The sequence below is a fragment of the Nerophis ophidion genome, linkage group LG05 (genome assembly GCF_033978795.1).
Source record: "Nerophis ophidion isolate RoL-2023_Sa linkage group LG05, RoL_Noph_v1.0, whole genome shotgun sequence".
NCBI lineage: Eukaryota > Metazoa > Chordata > Actinopteri > Syngnathiformes > Syngnathidae > Nerophis > Nerophis ophidion.
In genome coordinates, this window is record NC_084615.1 from 50,060,409 (window position 1) to 50,081,438 (window position 21,030).

The window sequence follows — 21,030 nt, forward strand, 5'->3', positions numbered from 1 at the left end:
CTCACTGAAAAAAGGTTGTGAACCACTGGTCTAGAGCAGGGTTCCCCAAAGGACAGGACAGCAGCATCCAAAATCTGTCCCGCGGGAAAACCCAAGCATCCCTACCATTTACTACCGCGATATCTTGTGACGGAGATTTCCGCTATGTTTGATGGAGGTAATAAATGCCAAATGTTGACAACTGTCATTTTGTACCTATCTATAAATGTATTTACTACAGGTCCATGCTGCGGTCCGTACCTGGTTTTAGGGCCACAGTTCTGTTTATTTTTCGGTATGTTTGAGGGGTAAAGCGAACACATTTTTTCTCTGTTATTTTGGGGGTTTTTTGCTTGTCATCACAAACATTCTGCAGAAAACAAAGTATTACAAACCCCGTTTCCATATGAGTTGGGAAATTGTGTTAGATGTAAATATAAACGGAATAGAATGATTTGCAAATCCTTTTCAACCCATATTCAGTTGAATGCACTACAAAGAGAAGATATTTGATGTTCAAACTCATAAACTTAATATTTTTGGGAAAATAATAATTAACTTAGAATTCCATGGCTGAAACACGTGCCAAAGTGGTTGGGAAAAGGCATGTGTTAAATCACATTTTCTTTTAACAACACTCAAACGTTTGGGAACTGAGGAAACTAATTGTTGAAGCTTTGAAAGTTGAATTCTTTCCCATTCTTGTTTTATGTAGATCTTTAATCGTTCAACAGTCCGGGGTCTCCGCTGTCGTATTTTACGCTTCATATTGCGCCACACATTTTTGATGGGAGACAGGTCTGGACTGCAGGCGGGCCAGGAAAGTACCTGCACTCTTTTACTACAAAACCACTCTGTTGTAACACGTGGCTTGGCATTGTTTTGCTGAAATAAGCAGGGACGTCCATGATAACGTTGCTTGGATGACAACATATGTTACTCCAAAACCTGTATGGACCATTCAACATTAATGGTGCCTTCACAGATGTGTAAGTTACTCATGCCTTGGGCGGTAATACACCCCCATACCATCACAGATGCTGGCTTTTGAACTTTGCGCCTGTAACAATCCAGATGGTTATTTTCCTCTTTGTTCTGGAGGACACCACATCCTCTGTTTCCAAATATAATTTGAAATGTGGACTCGTCAGACCACAGAACACTTTTTCACTCTGCATCAGTCCATCTTAGTTGAGCTCGGGCCCAGCGAAGCCGGCGGCGTTCCTGAGTGTTGTTGATAAATGGCTTTCGCTTTGCATAGTAGAGTTTTAACTTGCACTTACAGATGTAGCGACCAACTGTAGTTACTGACAGTGGTTTTATGAAGTGTTCCTGAGCCCATGTGGTGATATCCTTTACACACCGATGTCAGTTTTTGATGCAGTACCGCCTGAGGGATCAAAGGTCCGTAATATCATCGCTTACGTGCAGTGATTTCTCCAGATTCTCTGAACCTTTTGATGATTTTACGGACCGTAGGTGGTAAAATCCTTAAATTTTTTGCAATAGCTCGTTGAGAAATGTTGTTCTAAAACTGTTCGACAATTTGCTTACAAATTGGTGACCCTCACCCCATCTTTTTTTGTTTGTGAAATACTTAGCATTTCATGGAAGCTGCTTTTATACCCAATCATGGCACCCGCCTGTTCCCAATTACCCTGCACACCTGTGGGATGTTCAAAATAAGTGTTTGATGAGCATTTCTCAACTTTATCAGTATTTATTGCCACCTTTCCCAACTTCTCTGTCACGTGTTCCTGGCATCAAATTCTAAAGTTAATGATTATTTGCAAAACAAAATGTTTATCAGTTTTAACTTCAAATATGTTGCCTTTGTAGCATATTCAATTAAATATGGGTTGAAAATGATTTGTAAATCATTGTATTCTGTTTATATTTACAATTAACACAATTTCCCAACTCATATGGAAACGGGGTTTGTAATTGGTTTACTGAATTAGGGCTGGGCAATATGGCCTTTTATTAATATCTTGATATTTTTAGGCCATGTCACGATACACGATATATATCTTGATATGTTGCCTTAGCCTTGAAATAACACTTTATGCATATAATCACACCAGTATGATGATTCTGTGTCTACATTTAAACCATTCTTGTTTATAGTTCATTAATAAATGCTCATTTTAAACTTTCATGCAGAGAGGTAAATCACAACTAAGTCAATTTAACAAAACTGTATTTATTAAACAGTTATTAAGCAGTGGCACAAACATTCACTTGTCATTTCCAAAACAGAAAGTGCAAGATTGTCAGAGACATTTTAAAACAAGTTATAAGTGCACATTTGTGCATGATGTCACTAAGATGACATATCAAAACATTAAATTAAAGTGCACTTTTTGTACAGAACGCTACTACAATAGTTAAAAACAGATAAAGTGCACTTTTGTGCATGATGTCACACAAGATGTTTCAATAACTGTCAAATAAAAGTGAGCTGCATAATCGGAAATCAAATAGTGTTTGTCCTTCGCTATGTGGTAGGTTCCTGCGGACATTATCTCCTTCTGTTGTTGACTATTTTTTTCATACGGTGTTGACTGGAAACGGTTGCCTCTGCATTTTGTTGGTGTGGCACCGGCCAGAGATGTTGACATGCGGCGTTTCAAGTACTCTTCATTCTCGAGCGGGTGACTTTTCAAATGTTGCTACATTAGTTGTGCTGCTACTTTTTGTAGCAACGTTTTGCCACATAATTGTTCAACATATTCCCGCTTGAAGCCAAACCACCGCTAGACGATGGACCCCGTGCTGTTTTTCTTGGGAATTAGTTATTCTTACTTCATTTGTTACCAAATTCACACCTTCTCTCTCTCGTATTACCACTCGCACCACTCCGCTAGCAGAACAGCTAATGTTACCATGCCGCTACCTGTCTGCTCCGCGAGGGCATGGGATGCTGCGCGCATGACAGTATGTGACGTGTGTAAGAAGGTGCACTTGCTTTACCTCTCTGTAAGAGAGGTAAAGCAAGAGAGACAAGAAAGAATGAGAAACAAACGCCTGGAGTGTAATGCCCGCAGCTAAGAGCAACTGCGTGAGAACGTATACTCGAATATCACGATAGTCATTTTCTATATCGCACAGAGACAAACCCGCTGTATATAGAGTATACTCGATATATCGCCCAACTCTAAACTGAATACTATAAGACTTGCCCACCGTCAGTGTTTGAATGTGTGTGTGCATGGGTGAATGAGGAAATACTGTCAAAGCGCTTTGAGCTCCTTAAAAAGGGGTAGAAAAGCGCTATACAAGTATAACCCTATTTACCATTTAATTTTCTTCTGTTTATTCCGCTATGGTACAAACACACGTCGCCGCTAAACGCGATGAAAAGAGTGAATGCTCTTGAAGCATGCATATGGCGATTTATCGACGCTGGAAAATAAACCAAATTTAATTTTCATTCATCGTCGAATATCGGCCCAGACCTAATAGATACTCTTATCAGCACTATATTTAATTGTTGCAAATCAAGATGTGAAAAAAAAATATTTTTTTTACCATTTTCATTACTAAAAGAGGTTGTACACCACCAACATCATGTAACATCTAACAGCAGGAAAGTAATTTGTCAACACCTGAGTTTTAAGTCCTAAACAACTCAAGTCAACTATCTTTGCAGTAAAAGGGCAATGCAGTTGTTATATAATTTTGTCAAAAAAACATAGATTTATCACTGTGTTTCTATTCATTACAATTACACTGAGCTAAAAATATGTATGTATGGCATTCATGTGCAGAGCACCGACCTTTAAGATTACCGGTATATATCATATGAAATATATAATGTAAATCAATACAATCAATCAGTATGTTAAGTGGTTGTGCTTTTTTTTTTTTTTAAATAGGAATTATTTGTGTTTATGTTGCACACAGACGTATTTGAGTGTTGAGACCTACCGATGTATGTGTCGGTGTAGTGTTTGCTAAAAAAAAAAAAAAAGACCCAGTAAGCAGGGTATTGCTCGATTGTCTAGTTTGTAGAGTCAAGATACAGGCGAACTGAAAAACATTTAAGCAAGATGTGTTGTAATGATACGCAAATGTGGCGCATTGGAGTGATATCAGGCGGCAACGGGGGATCTGTCAGCGGATGCTACCTTGTTTCAGAGCAATTTATGGATTATTATATTACTTAATTTTTTCACTTTTTTTAGTGGATTAATACTGACCTGTGGATTATTGGATCTCTAGAATGACGTTTGATGAAACGGGGTCACGTTGGTCGTGAGTAAAGCACACTCACTTCAAACTGACACTATCTCTTATTTGCATACACGACTTTGAGGGACTTCCATCCATCCATCTTCTTCCGCTGATCCAAGGTCGGGTCGCGGGGGCAGCAGCCTAAGCAGGGAAGCCCAGACTTCCCTCTCCCCAGCCACTTCGTCTAGCTCTTCCCGGGGGATCCCGAGGCGTTCCCAGGCCAGCCGGGAGACATAGTCTTCCCAACGTGTCCTGGGTCTTCCCCGTGGACTCCCACCGGTTGGACGTGCCCTAAACCCCTCCCTCGGGAGGCGTTTGGGTGGCATCCCGACCAGATGCCCGAACCAACTCATCTGGCTCCTCTCGATGTGGAGGACCAGCGGCTTAACTTTGAGTTCCTCCCGGATGACAGAGCTTCTCACACTATCTCTAAGGGAGAGCCCCGCCACCCGGCGGAGGAAACTCATTTTGGCCTCTTGTACCCGTGATCTTATCCTTTCAGTCATGACCCAAAGCTCATATCCATAGGTGAGGATGGGAACGTAGATCGACTGGTTAATTGAGAGCTTTGCGTTCCGGCTCAGCTCCTTCTTTACCACAAAGGATCGGTACAACGTCCGCATTACCAATCCGCCTGTCGATCTCACGATCCACTCTTCCCCCACTCTTCCCCCACTCATGAACAAGACTCCTAGGTACTTGAACTCCTCCACTTGGGGCAGGGTGTCCTCCCCAACCCGGAGATGGCACTCCACCCTTTTCCGGTAGAGAACCATGGACTCGGACTTGGAGGTGCTGATTCTCATTCCGGTCGCTTCACACTCGGCTGCGAACCGATCCATTGAGAGCTGAAGATCCCGGCCAGATGAAGCCATCAGGACCACATCATCTGCAAAAAGCAGAGACCTCATCCCACGGCCACCAAACCGGAACCACTCAACGCCTTGACTGCGCCTATAAATTCTGTCCATATAAGTTATGAACAGAATCGGTGACAAAGGGCAGCCTTGGCGGAGTCCAACCCTCACTGGAAACAAGTCCGACTTACTGCCGGCATAGCGGACCAAGCTCTGACACTGATCGTACAGGGAGCGGACCGCCACAATAAAACAGTCCGATACCCCATACTCTCTGAGCACTCCCCACGGGACTTCCCGAGGGACACGGTCGAATGCCTTCTCCAAGTCCACAAATCACATGTAGACTGGTTGGGCAAACTCCCATCCACCCTCAAGAACCCTGCCGAGAGTGTAGAGCTGGTCCACAGTTCCACGACCAGGACAAAAACCACACTGTTCCTCCTGAATCCGAGGTTTGACTATCCGGCTTTAGCCTCCTCTCCGGTACACCTGAATAAACCTTACCGGGGAGGCTGAGGAGCTGAGGAGTGTGATCCCACGATAGTTGGAACACACCCTCCGGTTCCCCTTCTTAAAGAGAGGGACCACCACCCCGGTCTGCCAATCCAGAGGTACTGCCCCTGATGTCCACGCGATGCTGCAGAGTCTTGTCAACCAAGACAGCCCCACAGCCTCCAGAGCCTTAAGGAACTCCGGGCGGTTCTCATCCACCCCTTGGGCCTTGCCACCGAGGAGCTTTTTAACTATCTCGGCAACCTCAGCCCCAGAAATAGGAGAACCCACCACAGATTCCCCAGGCGCTGCTTCCTCATAGGAAGACGTGTTGGTGGGATTGAGGAGGTCTTCAAAGTATTCCTTCCACCTATCCACAACATCCGCAGTTGAGGTCAGCAGATCACCATCTGCTCCATACACGGTGTTGACAGTGTACTGCTTCCCCTTTCTGAAGCGGCGGGTGGTCCAGAATCGCTTCGAAGCCGTCCGGAAGTCGTTTTCCATGGCTTCCCCGAACTCCTCCCATGTCCGAGTTTTTGCCTCCACGTCCGCTGAAGCTGCACACTGCTTGGCCCGTCGATACCTGTCCACTGCCTCCGGAGTCTTATGAATAAATTGTGCATTCCTACCTAATAGGTTGGTAACACTGATCCCTCCTGCTTTGTCTTCTTATTCTCTGGCAGGCCCTGTACGCAAGAGTTCTGTTGAGTTGCGACCCGTACTAGAACATATTGTACGAAGTTATAAGGAAAAGCTATATTAAATGACAGTCCTTTTATGTGTTTTGAGCGGGGCGAACATGTATCCCCCAATCTATGTGTGGCATTACACACTTATTTATGGGAAACACTGCTTAGTGCTGATGCTATTAAATGATATTCAGTGTTTAGGTTGGAACAGTAAGCAAATCAGGCATTTCATTTAATTTAGTTTTAAAGACGCTGTAAACCTGTTGACCCGATTGTCAGAAATAGGTCAGTGCGCAGTTCTATCAGCAAAACTCACTAACCGCAAGTTGTTTCATGATGCTGGAAGGTGTATTATGAGCAGCACAAAAGGGTCTCATTTTTGAGAACTGTCAGGGGTCTTGAGGCCGCTGTAGCGTGAGGGAGCTTTCTGGTCGGCAGTAGACAAGACGCACAAGCTGCAACAATACAGTGGAGGTCTTTAGTACGGCGATGACGACAAATAGAATGTCTGCTGATCTCCACACATCCTATCAGTGTCATGGCCCCTGTATAATGAGCAATTATGGATTGCTGAAGACTATTTTCAGAGTGAAAGACCCACCAACACTTAGAGAACACAAGTCTTACAACAGAGGCTTTCAGTGTCTTTACTATCCCCTTCAGCAAGGAATGAGAATGAATGAATAAAACATAGCCGCATTTTAGCTCCAAGTTCTGTTAGCCAAACTGGTCTTTTAGAAAATGCACTGCTTCAAGAAATTGACAACACTTTAAAGAGGAACTACACTATTTTTTTGGAATTTTGCCAATTGTTCACAATTATTAAAAACAATATCACCGATACAGACAAACTATTTATAGCAGAGTCGTGATCGCGAGCTTGTGTGCCAATGTTGATATGATCGGCTGATCAGCAGTTTACTCGCTTCCTTACTTGTCAAACTTTATTGTAGATCATAAATGAAGACTGTCAACTGGATAGTAGAAAAACGAGGATGTAATCTGACATGTTGGTACACTTTCACAGCTAATTTAGCCCCGGGAATGGCGAGAACGACACAAAAAGACGCTTGGTTTCACCCTATATTTATTCGCTAGGATTAAGAGTCATGCTTCATGTAAATGGGAATATATGAACATTCTAGCAGTCGGCATCGTAATGACAGCAGACATTTTACAGTAAGTGATGTTTTATTATGTTTGTTGGCTCTCAAAGTCTGCAGCGAGTACTAATCGGTGATGTAATTTAAATAAAAAAATAAAAAAACATGATACGTTTTTTTTAGGGGTGGGCAAATTAATGCGTTAATTATGAGTTAACTCATCAATCTATTAACGCCGACAATTATTTTATCGCACATTTTCGTATGTTGTTTACATGCTTTTATTTTGTTAACGCCTTTTCTTAACAAGATGGCGTCGCCCGGCGTCGAGGGGCTCTTGGTAAAGATGGAACATTTGGCAAAAATACCGGACAATTCTGCAAATTTCATGGCTGGCTTACAGCGCGGTCACTCTGGGATCACTTACGACCGCCAGACAATTCTGGATGTTGATAGATCGGGCCCGATTGTAGCTGAGATAGGCGCCAGCGCCCCCCGTGACCCCAAAAGGGAATAAGCGGTAGAAAATGGATGGATGGATGGATAGATCGGGCCGTTTTGGACTGAATGACGCGTGCTTGCTAGACCGGCTAGCTAGCATGGGAACACTTTGCCGGCTACATCCAGCGGCCTGTGAAGCAGCGGAGTATTTGTGTTGTCTGTCTATTTATGAATAATGCAGACGAGGAGTGTTGGCTGAGTTCTTAACGTTTGCTTTCAGAGCGTGCATATCACAACATACAAGATGCCGTCATGGCGATACAACCTATACCGGGCTACCGCGCATGCTCGTCACTCCTGTTGCATGCTGGGTAGGGTAGTTCTTTTATTCCCTGGCTCATAACATCACAATATAGTACTATGTATATGCGTTCAGTTTATCAAAGCACCAAGCAAACAATCGGAAAATTCCCATCATATCAATTCCTAGATATGGTCATAATTATTTTAAGTGCACTACGCAGAATAAACACAACATTATTAATATTGCTACTACGGATAATTTGATCAAAAATTCCCTAAAACAGCCCACTACGTATAATATAGGTTTTTTAAACATAAGATCCCTGAGAAAAAAAAATGTTTCTGCTGTTACCTCAGAAATTGCCTGTTCAGATGTTATGATTGTGGCTCAGAGATTTGTATGTAGATTATATTTATTTTCCATAACAAACAGGATAACTTAAATACCCTGGCAGTGGTAGTAATAAGCTTAAATGTTGGTATTTACATGTTTTGAGTTGATTTTCATAAAATATGCTATTTAACTGCTACTGTTTAACAAGGACTGATTTAAATTGTGTTTGCACAACAAATGTTTTGACGCTTTTGTTCATGTGGGGGAATATTCCAATAAAGGTGCACTACACACTACTTTTGAATTCATTATTGGGCTTTGCGTATACAATGCAGTTAATCGCGATTAATCAGAGAAATAGTGAGATTAACTTCGATTAAAAAATTTAATCGTTGCCCAGCCCTAGTTTTTTTATATTAATGCGCCATGCATGTTTAAAATGAGCAAAATACGTGAATATTTAAATATTATAAATGTGCCTGTTACTACATTACATATATACTTACATCATGTATTTAAAACTGTAATGCATTGAAAAAATACATCTGTCATCATGTCTTTCATAATGATTGTGAACATTAGACAAAATTTCTCCAAAAAGTACACTTCCACTTTAAAAGCGCCAAAATAATTGGTACACTAAGGTGATTGCGTAATAATTAATGGGATACGTTTACTAAAGTGGCATTTTTAGAACAAACATTTGTTTGTTTAAAATAAACAAATAAATAAAACATAATTTTCTATTTATACTTTTGTATGAGATCAATTGTTGTGTTTATCCCATTCCATAATACAATTACTATTTCGAAAATAAAATGTCATTATTGTCATGCCGATCTTCCCTTTACTGCATACAAGTACATTTTGTTAATACAAATAAAAAAATGTAAAATTAACATGTTTCTGTTTTGTCTGAGAGTGGGTCATGATACATTTTACATCCCCACAGAGGCGACATCTGTTAAGCTGAAAGATCGACTGACAAACACCATTACAAACACGCTGTGTTCCCAATACAGTATACCTGTCCTGTATCTGTTTATCTGTGGACGCTTGCTAGAAATACATTCTGGATCACCGCAAATATATTTGGTGCTACCGGTTTCCCCTATTTTATAAACATATTATAATGGGACTATCTGTGAAAATATTTAGACCACTCTGTAGTGACACATTTGGCTACTGTTTCTGGCCCTATTGGACACTTTTGGAGACTACCAAAGTTTCGGACCATACTAGTGATCTACAAAAAAGGCTGACTCAGCTTGGTACGTGAAAGAAATCACCATGGAGCTGCGAAAGCTAACAACATCAACAAGAAGTCATCAATGGGCAATACAGTGTTACCAGATGTGGAACCGGACTTAAAAGCGTTAGTGGGAACTCTACAAAACTATGTAAATGAGACACAAAGCGATGGCAAAAACTTACAGGAACTGATTATCAAAAGGTGTACAAAAAGATGTTGCAGATTTCCAACGGATTATTAAAGACAGAAAATAATCTCGTAATGACATGATGGAATTTAGAAACTTCAGAGAAGTAAAACGGGAGGTGGAGAAGCTAAAAGAGAATGCAACATTGCTCCAACAGTCGAATGCCAAGCAGCAAAATAACACCCATTGGGACAACAGCAGTGTTGTAGAGAACATTAAAATGGAGATAGAAGTATTGCACCTACAGTTTCAACTAAAAAACACTGATTTAAAGAACTTCAGGAAATAGGATGGCTGCATTGAGACAACAGAATGATCTGAGAAATAAAAGTTAGGACAATGTATACCAGGGGGGTTCCCAAACTCTTTCAGCAGGCAAGATACGTTTCATCCCTCTGATCTCCCAGATCATTCTGTTGTCTCAATGCAGCCATCTCCTCGAAGTTGTTTTACACACACACGCACACAGCCACTTGAGGCTTCCCTGTTCGAACCCCGGCTCATGCCATCCTCATCACATCCCTTGTGTCCTTGAGCAAGACACTTTCATAATGAGTCGTGGTTATTAGGGCCTTGCATGGGTGAATGTGGAATTAGTGCCAAAGCGCTTTGAGTACCTTGAAGGTAGAAAAGTGCTACACAAGTGTAACACACAGGTTTTTTATGCTCCAATGATGAAAAATTTGATTTTAAAATAAGAATAAAAATTCCTGCATTGCAAAAACACACTTATTGCGGTCAGGTCTGAAACAATTAAAAGCGATAAACAAGGCAAAACTGCGTATCATAATAATAATTTGAGGCCAGGATGCCTATACCAAATTAAATAACGATAGCATCCTCCAAAGAACCCATTTAACACATTTTAAGACTTCCAAGACTTCAGAAAAAACAGCCAACGTGTGGGAAACACTGATTATGAATTAATGTTTACATGTTTAATCAACAAACGGAAGAAACCCCACCCTGCTGCCGCATTATATATGCGTTTTACGCAGCCCTGCATTAATAAAATGGTCCGGGGAAACATTGTACCAATTCACAAGTTACATTCATTTGGCAGGCTTTACAACTGACCAGCAGATGGCGACAAACACTTGAACCATGCCTGACCGGGAAAGCGCGTGTTTTTCAAAAGAGAACACATAGGAGGCAACAACGTTATTCAGCAGGTCAATTCACACGCTAAAGTGCAGCCAAAATCATTTATAACAATATCAAAATATAATATGATTTCATGCTGTCTTTTATGGACAGAATTTCTAGGCGCAGTCAAAGCGTTGAAGGGATCCGGTTTGGTGGCTGCAGGATTATGTCTCTGCATTTTGCAGATGATGTGGTCCTCATGGCAGGTAGGTTTTTCAGCTCTCCCTGGATCAGTTCGCAGCCGAGTGTGAAGCCATCCAAGTCAGAGTCCATGGTTCTCGCCCGGAAAATGGGTGGAGTGCCATCTCTGGTTTTGGGAAGAGATCTTGCCCCAAGTGGAGGAGTTCAAGTACTCGACAGGCGGATTGGTGCAGCGTCTGCAGTGATGCAGGAGCTGTATCGATCCATTGTGGTAAAGAAGGAGTTGAGTCGGAAGGAAAAGCTCTAAATTTACACGTCGATCTACGTGCCCATCGTCACCTATGGTCATGAACTCTGGGTTATGACCAAAAGGACAAGATCCATGTACAAGCGGATGAAATGAGTTTCCTCCATCAGGTGGCAGGGCTCTCCCTGAGAGATATAGAGTGAGAAGCTCTGTTATCCGGGAGGAGCTCAAAGTAAATCCGCTGCTCCTCCGCATCGCGAGGAGCCAGATGAGATTGTTCAGGCATCTGGTCAGGATGCCACCCGGACGCCTCCCTGGGGAGGTGTTCAGGGCCCGTCCGACAGGTAGGAGACCAAGGGGAAGACCCAGTACACATTGGGAAGACTATGCCACCCAGCTTGCCCGGGAACGCCTTGAGATCCCACGGGAGGAGGTGGATAAAGTGGCTGGGGGGATGGAAGTCTGGGCTTTTCTGCTTAGGCTGCTTCCTCCTCGACCCGACCGCAGATAAGCTCAAGATAATGGATGGATGAATGGATGCATGCATGCTGTCTAAATGTAGCTCTCAATGATGAAACATTCTGCTATGATAGTCAGTATGAAAATCGCTGCGGGATAATATTTAACTGTTGGAGGCGATGTGGGGCCTTTTTCCTACACAACAGGTTAATGGCCTAGCGGTGTTTGTACGAACTGCATAACCAGGCCGTGATTTGCGTGTAAATGAAGCGGTGAACAAAAAGCTTGCACTAACTCGGCATGTTGTTAGTTTTGCTGCCTAAAGGGGGTCATAAGGCTCACAACATTATGCAAAAAAAAAAATGTATGAGGAATATCACATTTATAGGCCGCAAATAAAAATGCTCTTGATTAGTACTGACGTTAATGTTTTAACAATTACGCAACAAGTAGCCAAGCAACAGCTGTTACAGACAGGCCTGAAGAGTAATATACAGTATGTCTCTATACGTTTGCTACATTATGGCAAGAAGATAGCGTGAGAATGATGGCTGTTCTCAGGTTGATAATTTATTGAATGGCTTTCCATAAAGTCATTGTGATTCTCCTGCTGTGCTGCTGCCGCTTAGACACCCCTCACCCAACTTGTTTATTTGAAAAGATGTATATGCACACTATCTTAAAAAAATGTAAGCACTTCTAAGTGTGCACTTCTTTCTGCTCCTTTTTATTCATGACTTACTTTAATGTTGTATCTATTATATTTATTTAATATTGAATGAATGAAATAAGCATAACAATGGAAATGGAAAAACGTCCGAGTGCATCTGGTCGATAGAGAGGTAACTCAGTTTTTACTGTTTGATTGGTTTTTACATGAAAATGTTTTGCCAAAATGTCTTAGTTACTGTATTATGGCCAAACATTGCACATAACAAACTAGTCTGTTTGTACTCGCATCATTACGTGGATCCATCCATCCATCCATTTTCTATTGCTTGTCCCTCTCAGGGTCCGGGGGAGGGAATTGAGTGTTTAAACAAAGAATCCCACGCGTTGCTGATTTAGTCTCTGTGAAGAATGAGCATGGTCTTTTTAGAGTTGACACTATGGGTGTCACAAGATCTCGCGAGATTAAAGCGTGAAGTTTTTTCTCCTTTAGAAAAAAGCTGTCTTGCAGGCATAAGTAAGTCAGGTTTCATTTCAAATAAGCAGAAGCATATCTGTCTTGCTGTGGGCGAGGTATTGAACCCGCACATTAGGTAGTTTGCGCGCACAACATATTGAGAGCTAGTCTAAGCGTTCCCCACGCCCCATTACAAGGCGACCCTGCTTAAAGTTGAATAAGAATGCTGTCTCGTTGTGTCCTTGTGAAGTAAATATGTATCATCTCATCTCATGAAGCCAATATCGTGTATCGTTTCATCATGTGCAATTAATATCGCATATCGTCTCATCTAATGAAGCCAATATCAGGTATCATCTCAACTTGTACAGTCAATATTGTGTATTGTCTCATGTCATGAAGCCAATATTGTATATTGTCTAATCTTGTGAAGCCAATGCAACACTAGAAACATATTCCAGGCAGGGAATCCTTTAAACATTTTTATTAAGTGTTAGGCACCAGCGTCCCCTGCGACCCCAAAGGGAATAAGCGGCAGAAAATGGATGGATGGATGATTTGTTCATGTTCACAGAACGCACAAAGAACAATTAACATCTCAAGTGTCTGTATCCTTTCTCTGTATCAAAGCTGGAGCTTTCAAACACTATGTTCCCTACACTGTCCATGTGATGTTCATGGGACGTTCATGTGACAAAGCGTTCAGGCGCACTGACTCAGTGTTATCTTGATAAGCTTTTAGACAATTATGTACTATTTTTTAAATTGAGTATGACCGCAAAATAATCCATCATCATGGAGCCAAAGAAAGTTGCAAGTCCCAGCACTTTAAGAAGGTAAGAAAGACAATTGAATTGAAGAAAGAATTCCTAGCAAAAAATGTACCTTTCCCTTCCCCTCTTTATACTCATCACCAAACAAGAGTGCTCAATAAAAGGTAAAAGCAATGTTAAATCTCATTCTTCATTTATATGTAATTTACATTGTTTTAATAAATGTGTTGCTTCATATGTTTGGCTGTCTGGAACGGATTAACTGGATTTATATTATTTCTAATTGGAAAGTTGCTTCCATTTTGGTAGTATTCTGACCGACGGGAAGAGATTACTAATGAAAATCGAGGTAACAAATGCTGTAGCCTCACCTAAATAATCTCTACTTGAAAAATTAACCGTCTATACTCGCCTCTCTCCCAAGAAACACACACGAGACTATCAATAACCAACCTCAAGTTGTAAGTTTTTTCATCTGTAATATAAAGGATGGTTTACCTATCTGCTAAACTAAATTACAACATTCAGGGAGGGCAGAATAATATATGTAAATAAACCAGGGGTGTATAAAGTCCAGCCTTTGTTGCATTGTTATGGTTAATATAAAGTTGATCCCAAACATGTATATAGTTAACATATACATGTTAACATACACATTTCACATATTTTCCTTTCTCTTTACAATATGTCCGAACATTGTAGAAAATAAACAGCAACAATTTAAAAATGCAGCATAATATGTAAAAATAAATAAATAAAAAATGATATCCAAAGATTTGTCTTTAAATATATATAAAAAAAAAAGATTAAAAAAAAGATTTTTTGCCTTTTTGAAATGTAATACATGCGTCATAGCCAATTACGGGAATTATATGACATTGTCATATTGACACTGCCTTAGCCATTCCCCCACTGCCATGAATAGATTGCCGCTCTGTAGGAAACACTGAATAATATCTGGGTTATGAAATGTTCATATCCTTACATCAGTCACGCTAGTAGGTGTTCCAATACTCCTGTGAAACACCACAAGAGTAATTTACAGTGGCGTGAAAAATGAGGACTGTGGGTGTTGTGTATATTATTTTATATTAATTTATTATTATATAAAGAGGAACGAAGGGGAGAGTCCTGCTGATCTGGTCACTGGCAACATTGTGCAACACAACACGGAATTAAAGCTTTATCTGGATTATCACTAAATATAGACGCTTGGCATAAATCCAGCGCAAAGTCAATGCCGTCTACGTCCAGCACCCCCACTGCCCTGTTTGTTTCCGTGGGCTGCCCACAGGCTGAATATTAAAAAACAGTGAGATGTGCATGAAGCCTGCTTGCACGTCCTAAGAAGAAGTTTATGTTTTTTATACGCCACAATTGAAACTGACAAGCATTTGAGATAAAAACAAAATTGATGGTTGATATGTGTCTTTATCCACCTCGCTGCCTAAAGGAAAATCCTAGGTTTATTTAAAGCTTCAAAAATGGATGGATGGACGGGTGATTTCTGGCTTTAAATTGGGACTTTGGCTCACCTGCTTTAAAAACACACAAATTCAGAACCCTCTCTGATGGCCTGGTTGAGATGGAACTTACCTTTGAAAGCAGGCAGCTTCTGTAGCTCCCTGTTGTTGCTCAAGCTAAAGCGAGACGAGCTCTGCCGCTTGTCCTTCTTCACGGGCGTCTGGGAGCCCGGCTGCTTGCCCTTGAGCAGCTGAGTGGTTGGAGGGATGCTGTTCCCGGTCTTCCTGTTGGAGCCCTGCTGAGAGGACACATGCTATCTTTTACTATGTTCAAAAAAGATGTGAATGGCCACCAATTCCCATTTTTTGGTCCCCCTGTTAGGTTTTGAACCTATAACCTGTGCTGTGGTTGTGTCTTCAATAAAAATTTAGTAAACGTTTGTTCAGGTCGATGTTTATGTAGCCTTAAATGATAGCAGTTTAGCCCAGCGGTGTCCAAATGTTTCGACTAAGGGCAGCTTTGGGTCATTTTTTTTTCTTATTACATTATAGCTGTTTGCTCTTTTATTACACTTTTATGGGGTTTTTTTAATAATACTATTTTTAGAATGTGTCATGAGTTAATAGAAAATGATCTTTGGACCCCTCATATGAATATCGCTCTATTGTTACAATAATATTTATTTTCAGTTATAGTTGTTCCTCACCACATTGTGGTTAAAATATTGCAGCTCCACAAAATTGCAGATTTAAAAGTTATCTATCACTTCAATCTCAGTCTGCAACGGTTGGTCAGCATTACCTAAATACAGGCCTCGAATTTTACCTTTTTAAGGTCAAGGCAAGTGTTGCCTTAAGAGGAGGGCTGATATTTTAGGGCACCAAAGCAAATACCACTTTCTTTCAAGGCAGGGGCTCCAAAGCATGCATGCATATATTATATGTATATATAAAGTTTTTTATTCAATATTAATATCAAATTGTCAGCTTTTTGTCATTACATGATGCCATTATCTCTATTTTTACATTTTGATGGAGAGAGGTATTTTTATTAATTATTTTTTACGTTTTTAATTTATGTAAACGTAGATGCTGTATTGGGACAGATCCATTAAGAATTTGAGCAGAAATATTTCGCATAAGAATTAACTATACACAATAAAACTAACAAAACGCTGTGTCACATGAATGATTTTTTGAAGTAACACCTTTGTGACATGAAAAAAAACACAAGAAATATAAAAAAAAACATGGCGATTACTTTTTGATATTAATATAAAACTCAAAGTAATTTGGTCACTTAAGAGGAAGTCTAACACCTCCTCGTAGTTCAGTGCAACAGTTTGGCCAATAAAAATAAAAAGTGACACCTCTCACATCGAATACAGAATCTTCACTGCCTTCGATGAGATGACAAAACATTTTAACTAGTATTGATGTTATTTGAACAATGATACAGTTTGCAGTTAAAGAATGAGTGATCATCCCAGTAAACAAACTAAAGACTTTATAAACAAGTTGTGACAACGTTCACGAAACATCGCCTGCTGCATGTTACCTCACATCATTAACTCTCAGTCACAGCAGCTGATGAACGCTGTATTGAGAAAATAAAAGCAACATCAAATAGTTTTCTCCTTCGCTGTATACTTGTAGTGTGGGAACAAGTGAGTCTGTCTCCAATATTGTCCACACCTGTCTCTATCTAAACACAGCAGTGCGCTCTTAAACGCACGCCAGGAAGCGAGGGAAAAGGACATTAAACCGAGCGCTTGGCTCCGTTTACGCCGTGGTGCAATCTCCGAAGTGCCTGAGGCATGGTTAACTTACACGTCTGTGAAGGCACCATTAATGCTGAAAGGTACATACGGGTTTTGGAGCAACATATGTTGCCATCCAAGCAACGTTATCATGGACGCCCCTGCTTATTTCAGCAAGACAATGCCAAACCACATGTTAGAATTGCGTGGCTTCATAGTAAAAGAGTGCGAGTACTACACTGGCCCGCCTGTAGTCCAGACCTATCTCCCATTGAAAATATATGGCGCAATATGAAGCCTAAAATACCACAACGGAGACCCCGGACTTTTGAACAACTTAAGCTGTACATCGAGCAAGAATGGGAAATAATTCCACCTGAAAAGCTTCAAAAATTGGTCTCCTTAGTTCCCAAACGCTTACTGAGTGTTGTTAAAAGGAAAGGCCATGTATCACAGTGGCAAAAATCCCCCTGTGCCAACTTGTTTGCAACGTGTTGCTGCCATTAAATTCTAAGTTAATGATTATTTTCAAAGAAATATTAAGTTTAGCAGTTTAAACTAGGGCTGGGCGATATATGGACTATACTCGATATATCGCGGGTTCGTCTCTGCGCGATATAGAAAATTACATTCAAGTATACGTTCTCACGCAGTAGCTTTTAGCTGCGGGCATTACACTACAGGCTCTTCTCACTCTTTCTGTCTTTCTCACAGAGAGATAAAAGAAGCTCACCTTCTTACATACGCCACATACTGTCACGCCTACAACGTCATACACCCACGCGGAGCAGAGAGGTAGCGGCATGGTAACGTTAGCTGTGGTGCTAGCGGAGTGGTAATACGATACAAAGAAGGTGCGCATCTGGTAACAAATGAAGGAAAAATTAATTCCCAAGAAAAACAGCAGGGAGTCCATCGTCTGGCGGTGGTTTGGCTTCAAGCGGGAAGAAGTTGAACAAGTATGTGGCAAGAGCGTTGCTACAAAAAGTAGCCCCTACTGCTAATTTGCAGCATCATTTGAAAATCCACCCGCTGGAGAATGAAGAGCAATTGAAACTCCGCATGTCAACATCTATGTTCGGTGCAACACCACATCAACATCGTATAGGCGGTATAGCTAGGTTGGTAGAGTGGCCGTGCCAGCAACTTGAGGGTTGCAGGTTCGATCCTCACTTACGCCATCCTAGTCACTGCTGTTGTGTCCTTGGGCAAGACACTTTACCCACCTGCCCCCAGTGCCACCCACACTGGTTTAAATGTAACTTAGATATTGGGTTTCACTGTGTAAAGCGCTTTGAGTCACTAGAGAAAAAGCGCTATTTAAATATTATTATTCACCTTCACCGTATGAAAAAAACTAGTCAACAACAGAAGGAGATCACGTCTGCAGTAACCTATCTCATAGCGAAGGACATACACTATTAGATTTCCTTTTATGAAGCTAATTTTTATTCGACAGTTATTGAAATATCTTGTGTGACATCATGCACAAAGGTGAACTTTGTTTGAAACTATTATAGTGGCGTTCAGTACAAAAAGTTTACTTTAATTTAGTGTTGTTTTGATATGTCATCTTAGTGACATCATGCACAAAAGTGCACTAATAGCTTGTTTTAAAATGTCTCTGACAATCTTTCACTTTCTGTTTTGAAAATTACATGAATGTTTGTTCGACTGCTTAATAACTGTACAATAAATACAGTTTTGGTAAATTGACTTATCTGTGGTTTCCCTCTGCATGAAAGTTTAAAATTAGCAAAAATTAATGCAGTATGAACAAGAATGTTTAAATGTAGACACATAAAATCATCATACTGGTGTGAGTATATATACCATCGATTTTCTACCGCTTATTCCCTTTTAGGGTCGCGGGGGGCGCTGGTGCCTATCTCAGCTAAAATCGGGCGGGAAGGCGGTTTACACCCTGGACAAGTCGCTACTTCATCGCAGGGCCAACACAGATAGACAGACAACATTCACACTCACATTCACACACTAGGGCCAATTTAGTGTTGTCAATCAACCTATCCCCAGGTGCATGTCTTTGGAAGTGGGAGGAAGCCGGAGTACCCAGAGGGAACCCAAGCATTTACGGGGAGGACATGCAAACTCCACACAGAAATATCCCGAGCCCGGTATTGAACCCTGACTACTCAGGACCTTCGTATTGTGAGGCAGACGCACTAACCCCTCTGTCACCGCGAAGCCGTGAGTATATACATCAAGTGTTAATCCAAGGCTAAGGCAAAATATTGAGGTACAAATCGTATATCGTGACATGGCCTAAAAATATTGCGATATTAATAAAAGGCTATATCGCCCAGCCCTAGTTAACTTAGAACATTAAATGTATTGTCTTTGCAGTCCATTCAGTTGAATATAAGTTGAAAAGGATCTGCAAATCATTGTATTCTCTTTTATTTATGAATTACACAACGTGCCAACATCACTGGTTTTGGGTTTAGTGATAAGTGCTTTAGGGACGGCGTGGCGCAGTGGGAGAGTGGCCGTGCGCAACCCGAGGGTCACTGGTTCAAATCCCACCTAGAACCAACCTCGTCACGTCCGTTGTGTCCTGAGCAAGACACTTCACCTTTGCTCCTGATGGTTGCTGGTTGGCGCCTTGCATGGCAGCCCCCTCCATCAGTGTGTGAATGTGTGTGTGAATGGGTAAACGTGGAAGTAGTGTCAAAGCGCTTTGAGTACCTTGAAGGTAGAAAAGCGCTATACAAGTACAACCCATTTATCATTTATATGGGTCGATACTGACAATTGATATTTTTATGTCCTATCAAAAATAAGAACCTACTTGCAAAAAGGCAGTAGTGATAGTATTAACATGATATAGAAGAGGTATAAATAAGCATATGTCCAGGATTTAGAATTGGAGAAAGAAAGACTTGGTAGAAATGTAGCCTTAGCCACCATAACATACCACAATCAGCAACTAAAGTTAGTCGCTACTTCTGTAAGTGCAAGGTAAAACTCTATTATGCAAAGCGAAAGCCATTTATCAACAACACCCAAAAAGCCGCCAGCTTCACTAGGCCCAAGCTCATCTAAGATGGACTGACGCAAAGGGTAAAACTGTTCTGTGGTCTAATGAGTCCCCATTTCAAATTGTTTTTGGAAACTGTGAACTTTGTGTCCTTTGGACCAAATAGGAAAAGAACCATCCTGAGTGTTGTTGGCGCAAAGTTAAAAAAAACAGCATCTGTGATGGTATGGGGGTGTAGTTGTGCACGAGGCATAGGTAACTTACACATTAAAGTGTCCCCCATGGTCTTCTCCCTCCTTAAGCCGACAACATACCACGGTGAGCCGCTGGTCTCGCTACATCATCTGAGATGTTGTGTTGTGGTGAAAATCAAATAAAAATTAGACAGCTGGTGGGGCTCACCGGTGTCTATAGTCCATACAGTCTTAAAAAAACAAAAACAACTATCCAACGTAGGAAGAAAATTTGAAGGGGCATTGTAAGCAGAGCTTCTTTTGCATCGAACAACTCAGCCTCTCAAAACGAACCGTTTTTTGAAGCAGCCAGGAAGTGGCTTAAAGATGGGTTATGGATGGATGGATGGATGGATGGATACAGAAATCCCGATTAATTACACAGTTCTTCACTAATTTGAAAACATGAGCATTTTTTGTTTTACCAAAACTCAACTTTAAATATTGTTAAAAAACCCGGCTTTAAATTAGTAATGAATAAACAAAAAAAATTTAAATAATAAAAAAACTATATTTTAAATAACAATAACAGTATAAAAAAAAACAATACAAATCAGTTTTTCAGTTGTAATTGTTTTTAATTCTGTTTTTTACCTTCTACACTTATTTTACCACCATAGAGTGTGAGCATTTTGTGTCAAAAAATCTTTTATAAAATTTGTGTTAATTAAATGCAAAACTTGTCAAATTTTTGGTGTAATACATCTGTGGACAATTTTGACCAGTATTTTAGGTCAAAGCATAATAATCGTGTAAATGTATCATGAAGTGCTTTAAGTACATAAAGCTTGTGTAAGATACTTTT

At 40.8% G+C, this 21,030-nt stretch overlaps 1 protein-coding gene across 4 annotated transcripts in view; it reads right to left on the reverse strand.

Annotated features, from left to right (window-relative positions):
* The window catches only part of LOC133553273 (serine/threonine-protein phosphatase 2A 56 kDa regulatory subunit gamma isoform-like), a 66,191-nt gene that overhangs the window by 39,741 nt on the left and 5,420 nt on the right, over nt 1–21,030 (reverse strand). For 2 of the 4 annotated variants that reach the window (XM_061901295.1, XM_061901297.1), the window contains exon 3: nt 15,368–15,530. In XM_061901295.1, the coding sequence (XP_061757279.1) occupies nt 15,368–15,530 (163 nt within the window). Of the gene's footprint in view, nt 1–15,367; nt 15,534–21,030 lie in introns of all 4 variants that reach the window. The other 2 variants (XM_061901294.1, XM_061901296.1) reach the window with 1 other exon arrangement.